A 9,506-nucleotide genomic window follows, 5' to 3' on the forward strand; every position below is an offset into this window, starting at 1 on the left:
CAGATAAAGATGCTGAAAACGTCTTTTTATAAAATGTTTTTTAATAATTAAAATTTAACACATATAATCGATTAAATCGTGTTATTTTTGTCAAAATTAAGTTAGACAAATTGATTTGACCGAAAAATGGCGAATCAAATCTTGAATTCAATTCAAAATTTGATTTACTATTTTTTCGGTTAAATCAATTTGTCTAGCCTAATTTTGACAAAAATAACATGATTTAATTGATTATGTATGTTAAATTTTAATTACTAAAAAACATCTTTAAAAAAAGACGTTTTAGACGTCTTTATCTGAGTGATTTTCATCACCCTTACTTATATACTAAGTTACTAACTCTGGATGTGTTACAGTTGACTAGTGACCGTGAGAGTCAACAGCAGTTAGAGTGACTATTTTTTAAAATTTAAAAGGCATACTAAAATTAATGTTCGAGTTTAAATTATGTTATATCACGGTAAAATGGGCAATTAAAAAAAAGAAAAATAAACTATTCATATAAATCTAGACCATTTATACGAATGTAAAAAAATATATGGTCAAAATTTATTCGTATAAAAAGGAGACTCAGTGTTCCTTGAAAAATGACATGCTATTGGTAATAAATAATAAATAAAGTAACATTCATTAAAAATATGTACAGTCTATTCAAAAATTTATAAAAATTAACCTGATCATTAAACATAACAAAATTAACTGTTAACAATAAGTGTTGAGGTGAATTCACCATTTGATAAGAAAAAATCAAAGAAACGCATTAAATTTGTTCCGTTCATATAAAATGAAATCTAAGGCTCTCGAGAAAAGAGCAAACATATCTACTGAAGCAACAGAAAAAAAAAAGGAAGAAAAAATTGTATGCTGAAAACAACTCATGCTAGCATCTAATAATAAATAATAAATAAAAAAGAATGAATGTTGCTATGCTTTCTTCTGCACATTGTTTGTTTCAATCAACTCTTTAAGATCCTTAAAGATGGTAGGCTTTGATCGAATATCACGCTGATTTGTCAAAGCTGTAACAAAGTCTTTAGGGACAAAGCATAGTTCCTCAGAATAAAGATTCTCTTGAACACAGGGAGAAGTAATAAGAGCACGTAGATCTTCACTTGGAGGAGCAACCTCATCTTCTTTCTACAACCATTATATTATTATTATAGTAAAATATGATAAGCAAAAATGTTTGAACAAACGCAATTAAAACTTATAAAGAAGCAAGAATGTTAGATACACACAAGTGCTCAGTCCATTATTTCTAATTGCACTTCTCATGAACTAAATTGCTAAAATTATTGTTTTTAATTGGTGGACCACTTCTCTAATATATAGTTCAGAAAAGAATATTAAAAAATCTCTTGCAATTACCCAATATAAATAATAGAAAAGAGGCAGTTACATATTAACAGTTAGATAAGTGGGTCGTTTTATTTTTTATTTCTCTAAATTTATAATTCTTGTTCCTAAAGTTTCTCTTGTTGTGTTGACCAAATCCTCCCAGTAACTGTTTCATTAAAGATCCCGCTAGGGAGACAATGGACTATTTGTACAATGTGTACAATGGCTATTAAGTTATGAAATAAACATCCCCTATACTATTTAGAATAACCATCCGAGTACAAGGGATAATAAACATCTTCTTAGCGCTTTAATACCATGTCATGATACCACTCATCCTAAAAAATTCAGCTGATGGAAAAATGTAACACTAATAATTATATCTCTAATACTCCATAAACCTCCATTATACACATTGTATAAATATTTCATTGGCTCTTCATACTTTCTCTTCGTTAAAATGCTCCTTCACTTTCTCTCTCTTTGTATCTCTATCTCTATCTCTCATACTAAATTTAATCGTATATAATCTTCAATCAATTACTACACAAATTTTTAAGGAAGTGGCAGCAATAGTGAACACATGTAGTGGTATATAACTAACCACATGTATGCAATAATAACAAGTATTTATTCCTGAGGAGCAATAATGTCGAAGTCATGTAGAATTAATCTTCGGTTATTCTATTTTGTTTAAAAAAATAAAACATTTTAAATTCGAATAGAAATTATTATGCACAAGTGAGGGACAAGCAAAAGATTCTAAACCATTAATATCTAATATGTAATTAATCATTGATTTCAAATAATTTTAAATATTAGAGGTAATAAAAGAAATTCATGAATAAATAACATACAAATAATTTCTCCAAAAATAATATTTCGGATATTTACAATTAATGCAACCTTAAACAATGTAGAAAAGGAACGAGCAAAAATTAAGGCAGCAAAGAGTACATGAAGTTGCATATAAAACTTAATTCTAAACAAAAATTTTTAAAAAAATATATTAAAAAAAATATAAACATCATTTTTCATTCTCAGACTATAGTAATATTACAGTCATCCAAAAAATACTATTATGAATGTAACAACAACAATAACAACAACAACAATAATAATAATAATAAAAGAAGCAGTTACCTGGAGTGTGTTCATAAGTTGAAGCATACCAATTTGAGTTTGAAGGTACTTCACATATTTAGAAGCTGCATGGAGCATCTCAGCTGTGTTCATCTTTGATCCACCAGGAACCAACTTTCCAAGCTCTTGTGTCTTATCTGTGATCTTCCTTCTCCTCTCCCTTGCCGCTATGCTTTGTGCAGAGATAGTTCTCTCACTGTTCTTCTTCTTCTTACTGTCATTATTAATTCCCACACAAAAACTATTGAGTACAACATTAGGAACCATGAAGTCTGATGACGGTGTTGCTACTGCTGCGGGTAATAGTAGTTCTTCTGGTAGTGCAGCTCCTTCTGATGGTAACAGAGAAGATGAATTCATTGTAAACCCATCAAATAGGTTGGGCGATGAATACTCCTTGAATGGAGGAGGCAGTTGGCGTTCTTCATCCTCATCCTTGTGAAAGTACTTTTGGCGTTTGGGAGATGAAAAAATAGTATTGACATTAGAGTATTCAGTCTTATTGGGTGAGATAAATAGGTCATGAGAAGAAGTGCAACTAAGACCAAGTTGATGATAAGACAAAATTTCAGGATGGAAAAATCCATTGTTAAGGTCAAAATAAGGGTCAAAGAAAAAGTTATTAGGAAACAAGCCTTCTTGGTTGTGTTGGTGGTAATAATAGTCAGGTGTAAGTTCTTTTGGTGCAGTTAGTTCATGAAAATTGGTGGTGAAAATTTCTGATATTATTGAATTTTGAAGTGCATCTCCATTCACGTATGTATTGAGTGCCATTGTTGAAAATAGTAATAGAAAAACAAAAGATAAAACCTAAAATGATAATGAAGCTGAATTAGTGTAATGGAATAAAATATAGAAAATCAGTGTAGCATTTAATTAACTACTCTACTCTACTATGTATACGAGAATGTCCAAATCAATGGTTAAGCTAAAACTTAAATAAATACATGCTAAAAATCTTTCTATATAATGACAAAGAAATGACAGCAAAATCTTAATTTAAAGGCTACAAAATCTTTTAAAGTACCTTTTCTCGACTTGAAAGCTATCAAATCTTTGTAGAGAAAAAGAAAGAAAAGAGAGTAATAAGATTATAAAAAATTTATACAAAAAGTACAATACAACTGAACAAAAATGACAGTTACACTTGATACATAATCGGACTCCTATGCTCTCTGCCTAGTGTGCTATTTTATAGGGTCAGATTTTTTAGGATAAGTTATAAAGTAGTTATGTTTTTATTTTTTTTTTAATTTTATTTTATGATTTATTTTGTCAAATGATTATAACATACATTGGTTATGTTATCTATTAATTTCTTTTTTTCATCAAAATATTAAGTTTGATATCAAAATTATTTATTAAAAATCAAAAAATGTCAAATTGATAAATTTTATATGGATTATTTTCATAAATTATTTTATACTATGGCTTAAATGAAAGAATAGATTAACAAACATTACTAACGTATCACTAAATTATATTAAAGACAACCATAACAAGAAATACTAATCAAACTTTTAATATTTAAAATATATATTTTATTATGTATATCTATATAAAAAATATTTGTTATAAAATATTGGTTAACTATCTTAACTAATTACATGTTTATTACAATTATACTTATTTAAGAGGGTGATAAAATGGGTCAAACTTATTGGGCCGACCTGTCGAATCCGCTTAAAAAGACGGTCGGACTAGGATTTGTAACTTGCCGAATTAAAAAAAAATCTGCCAAACCTATACCGCCAAAGTTGTAGATTTTGGCGGACGATATGCCGCACCAAAGATTTTTATTTTTTTGTTGAATAAAAAAATTATTACTATTACAAAATTAATAATTATATAATTTTTAAACACCTTTTTTTCATTTTTTATTCTTCTTTTAGTTATTAGTTTTATTTATTTTATTTTATAATTTCGTATATATGTTTAAATTATGTGACTTATTTTTTAAAATAAAGATGATTCTATTGACAAATATTATTTTAAATAATTTTATTAAAGTTAAAAGTTAAAAAAAATAATAAAAAATTATATTAAACGCTTTGCCACCCTTACTATTTAACAAATAAATAAAAACGTAGTCTATTAGATACAATAAATGTGCATGATAATAGAATAATATTTTATTAATTTTTTCTTTTTGTTTTTTAAAGTTTTCTTCCACTTAATTTTTTTTATTTTTTTATTTTTAATTTTTTCCTAATAAATATGTGTCAAATATGTAATTTAACTATGTATAATTATGTATTAAATATGTATCATGGTTTCTTCTACTTGTTTATGTTGAGTTGAAGTAATATATAATTATCGAAGAAATTATTTGTATGACTTAGTGTTAATAATTAATTTATAGTATACTTTGAAAATACATTTAATTTATATTTCAAAAATAATTATAACTACTTATTTTTTGTATAAGCATATAATATAAAATATTTACTTCAGAAAACAGGCACTAATGTTTCATAATTATTATTATTATTATTATCTGTAGCCAAACTTAAATGTGCTATGAGAATAATGAAAAAATTCAAAGACAAATTTTATTTAAGAAAAAGATAGTGTAATATTGCGGGGATAGGATAAAATGTGTCAAAGATGTGTTTAAAAGATAGAGTACAATGAGTATTTTATTATTCATGATTAAATACTTTTAACTTATCTTATAATGAATGTTAGGATTATTTTAATTTATTATTTTTTGTCATCACTTAATTATTAATTTAATTTTTTTAATTTAAGTTTTTTAGTTTAATAATTCAACATCATATTTTATTTATACTCTTAAATATTGATCTGATAATTAAGAACAATAAATTCTCATGGTTTTTTAATATTTTTTTATTAAAAAAAAAAACTCTTGTGGTAATATCCAATATATCCTTTGGGTGGAGGGTATATATAGAATTTTCAAAATATCCTTTATTCAGAAATTGGTTGGTCATCTTTTCTTTAAAGATGCTGCTTTATTTTGAGAAACATCAATTTTATTTATATACACCTCGTCATGCTATTTTAAAGTATTAAAAATATCGATAAAAATAAGAAAAGATAAACAACTATGCTATAAAATAAGATATACATTTAGTAATACATAAAAGATGGTATAAATATAATTTCTATTTTATTCTTATACTTTTTCTTAATTTAATACTAAATAAAGAATTAGAAATAAATCAATAATTACTAAAAATAGAATTTAATCATGGGATATATACTAATGTGCTAATGGGCAATGGCTAATAAAATATATTAACTTAAATAAAATATAATAACGAATTTGGATATATGCTAAGTGATATTCTAATGCAAAATGGTGTTAACAATTCTGGACTTCTGTTTGACGACTATGCAAGGATAATGTTAGCATTTTATGCACTCAAATACTGATATATATGCTTATTCACCCAGAAGAACTTGATGTCAGGCTTATTATAATGGTAATTAATTAATAAACTAATAATCATGTCAATTCTTAATGTGTGGTTGTGTCCTTTCTTATGTCCCAAATTTAACATTGCCAATATGGCCATTTGTACAGGCAGGCATCTTAAATATTTGGAAGTTTTTGGTGACATTATTAATTCTTCACTATTTTGACGGTATATTGATATTGTATCTATTTTATTTTTTCTTCTCTTTAATTGTATTGGAACAACATTTCAAAATTCATTTACTTAATTTTAACAAAAAAAAATTATATTAGATGTATTTTTCAATGTGTTTTAAAAATATTTTATTTATTATTTATTATTTTAGATGTATCTTGAATATAATTAGATTATACTATAAATTAAACTTTTTTTTGAAAGAAACACTAAAGAATTATAAATAATATTTATTTATTTTCTAAATAAGAATTATTGAAAAATGAATATGACAGTGGTAGAATTAATTGTGTGTTTTTTCTTTTATTTTTTTATTTTTATTTTATTTTTTTATCTTTACCTTTTAAAGTTTAAACTTTGTTGAGTCAGAGTTAGTATCAGTACACCAAACAATATTTATTGAAAGAAAATAAATAAGCAAAAAGAAAATTCTATAAAGTGAAGTGAACATAAAAAAATAGTGGTGTATGGTTAATTAGTTTGTTTTTTTTTTCAAAAAAAATTGTATAGAACGGTCTAAGATATATAAAATGACTAACCTAGTGATTTAGCACATGAGCTTAATAGAACCATCTAGCACATCTAAAATTATAAGATCGTTTATTAAATAAATTCTTAATACATCTAAAATTCATCTAAAAATAATTGTCTTTATTATTTTTGTTAAATAATTGTATACCAAACTTGGAATGGAAAATATATTTTTGATATATAGCATTATTTTAATTTTAGTTTAGTTAGAGTTTGCTAGTTTTGTTTTATTAGATTTAAATTTAAATTTAAATATTTTAATTTAAAAAAATATAATTTTAAAGGTAAATTCTACCCTATCTTCTTTAAAATAAAGAATAAATTACCCTCGCGACATATATATTGATTAGACTTAGCTGAAGCTCATGCTTTGCCAACAATTACAAAAACGTTATTGAAAATTAAAGCAAAAAGTGGTGCATCGGTTGATGATGATTCCAACCGTGAAAACAAACTAAAATTTAAGTCACTTCGGTCACTTGTTTTCATACTAATGGATCGCGGTAGAATGCAAACAAGGGAACATCAATGCAACGCTGTCATGGTAGTTGTTACTCTTATCGTGACCGCAATTTATCAAACTGTTCTGAGTCTCTCAGGTGGACTCACTCAGGGCAGTAGCGACAATGGTCCAAATAGTAATAATCTTGTAAACGCTACTTTATCCCTCAATTCTACTGTAGTAGGGAAATCTGTCTTGTCAGACAATGTTTTTGGTACTGTTACGGTGGGTAACCGGAGATTAATAGAATAGATGGCGCTGGTTGGCCCAATTATCTGCAGAGGGTGGCTTTTGAGTAGGTTCGTTCGTTGGAGCCTCCTTCCAACTTGTACACGGGAGTAAATGGGGGGGTGGTACCTGCAAAGACACTCCGATGCCTAAGTTAGCAAGGGTGTTAGCAGGTCTAGAGAGTATTGGGCCTAGAGATACCTGAGGGGTGTCAGCGTATTTATAGTGGTGAGTCAATAACCACCGTTGGAGTAGTGCCGTATCTTTTGGGTGTTAACCGTCCCTTTATCTTAGGGAGGTTAAGATATGGCTTAATGAAGCGGTTAAAGAGATTTTAGGAGCGGTCACTCATTTGAATGAGTGTTTATCTGCCAGCTAATCTCATGTCCGACTTCTTTAGAGTAAGTCGTAGTCAACACCGACTTCTTATATGAAGGTCGGTGCTTAGCTAGGTTTAATTCTTCGGTTTAGGCCTTTTATTTGGACCTGGGCCTTTATCATTGGGCCAGGGTATGAACAGTGCGCCTACTTGAGCCCAAGATCTTTTTAGGGCTTGGGTTCAAGTATTTAACTCGGGTTCGTAGCCGACTTTCTTGGAGGACACACGGGTTTTTAAACCGACGTGATTTTCGCGACCTTTTGTTTCTGACAGTTACGTCTATTCAAGCGTCGTGTCCGTTGGGGAAGCATTTAGGGATTGAGGGCTTTGGTAACGGTGCAATCTCATTAATGACTGCTCCGCTTTTACCATTATGCCCCTTAGCGTGTTTATAAATACTTTCCCTCTCTTTCATTTTTCCGTTTCTGCAATCTTTCAAATTTCTTCTTTCTTTGTTCTTCATTCATTCGTACTGCGTTCTCGTGCTCCGGAGACTTCTGCTTCTTCCAACCTTCATTTTCGGAAAGAGGTTAGTTTCTTTTTTTCTCTTTCGCACTTTTCGTATGACTTTACTTTGTAGAAAAATAGGTTTGTGAACTTTTGCTTGGTTCCTTTTCTCCTCTCTAGAGACCTTTGTTTTTGATTTTTTCTTTTCTTTTTCCCTTTGTAGGTTCCCTCATTTTTCCTTAGAGAAAGAAAATGGCCTCCGTAGATTGGGTTGATGTTACTGTTCTAGGGGAGGAGCCGTTGGTTGATGCGGAGTTTATTACTCATCTTCGCACCCACCACCGGCTCTGTACTTCGGATGAGGATGAGCCTAAGTACGAATTGCTTGTCCCTGGTTCAGAGGACCGAGTTTGTCATGGGAGAGCCAACGGAGCGGCTCCCCATTTCTTCTTTATGTATGAGTGCATGATCACCCGTCTGGGCGTCTTTCTACCCTTTTCAGATTTTGAGGTGTCTGTTTTGCAGCATTATCGGGTTGCCCCTACCCAACTTCACCCCAACTCCTGGGGTTTCTTGAAAATTTATCAATTTATTAGCCATGCTCTGGATTTCCCGACCTCTCTGAAAATATTTTTCCATCTTTTTCATATGACCAAGCCCTTTAGTGGGCTAAACAATAAACAACAATGGGTTTCCTTCCGAGCCATACAAGGTCGGAGGATTTTTACCCTTTTTGATGAATCTTTTCATGACTTTAAAAATTTCTTTTTCAAAGTGCAAGCTGTAGAGGGTCATCACCCCTTTTTTCTGGATGATAATTCTTCTCCTCGCTTTCCCTTATACTGGCTGGAGGCCTCCCCTTGTGAGAAATATGGTCTGGATGACCTGAATGAAGTAGAGGCTGCCGTTGTGGGGTTCCTCCGAGAAGTGTGGGGGAGGGCCCCATATTTGGATACTAAAAAGTTTCTCCAAGGGTCTCCGGCCTTTATCCAATCACAGCTAGGTAGTTTTCTCTTGTCTGTTAGATTCCCGACTTGTTAACTGATCATTCCAACTTGTTTGATTCTTTAGCTATTGTTTTCTTTTTCAGAAATAGCAAAGACAAATGCTCAAGAATCTTTCCAGAGGGTCCAGGAGGCTAAAGCTAAGTCTCGCGCTCGGGCTGGTGGTGCCAGGGTTATCTCTCCTCCTCCTCCTCCTCGGAACGTTGGGACTCTTTCCAATCCCATGGCGATTTCTTCTTCAGCTCCCTCTCAGCCGCCCCCCGTCGTCCGACCTTCCCCTGATCCCAAGAAGCGCAAGACCTTAGAGTCTGGTTCTT

At 30.1% G+C, this 9,506-nt stretch overlaps 1 protein-coding gene across 1 annotated transcript; it reads right to left on the reverse strand.

Annotated features, from left to right (window-relative positions):
• Positions 1-924: 924 nt before the first annotated feature.
• Positions 925-3,255, reverse strand: LOC107461362 (transcription factor bHLH52-like). Its single transcript, XM_016079842.1, has 2 exons — positions 2,482-3,255; positions 925-1,137 (listed from the first exon to the last, which is right to left on the reverse strand). The coding sequence occupies exons 1-2, from the start codon at positions 3,253-3,255 to the stop codon at positions 925-927; spliced, it is 987 nt and encodes a 328-aa protein (XP_015935328.1).
• Between the last annotated feature and the right edge of the window lie 6,251 nt (positions 3,256-9,506).

Source organism: Arachis duranensis, chromosome 8, assembly GCF_000817695.3.
Source record: "Arachis duranensis cultivar V14167 chromosome 8, aradu.V14167.gnm2.J7QH, whole genome shotgun sequence".
Classification (NCBI taxonomy): domain Eukaryota; kingdom Viridiplantae; phylum Streptophyta; class Magnoliopsida; order Fabales; family Fabaceae; genus Arachis; species Arachis duranensis.

Bases quoted from the DNA above. Each gene is read 5' to 3' on its own strand.
- LOC107461362 (XM_016079842.1), bottom strand. From the start codon at position 3,255: ATGGCACTCAATACATACGTGAATGGAGATGCACTTCAAAATTCAATA. The intron at 1,138-2,481 runs GTAACTGCTTCT...TAATGGTTGTAG, and splicing joins AACTTATGAACACACTCCAG to AAAGAAGATGAGGTTGCTCC.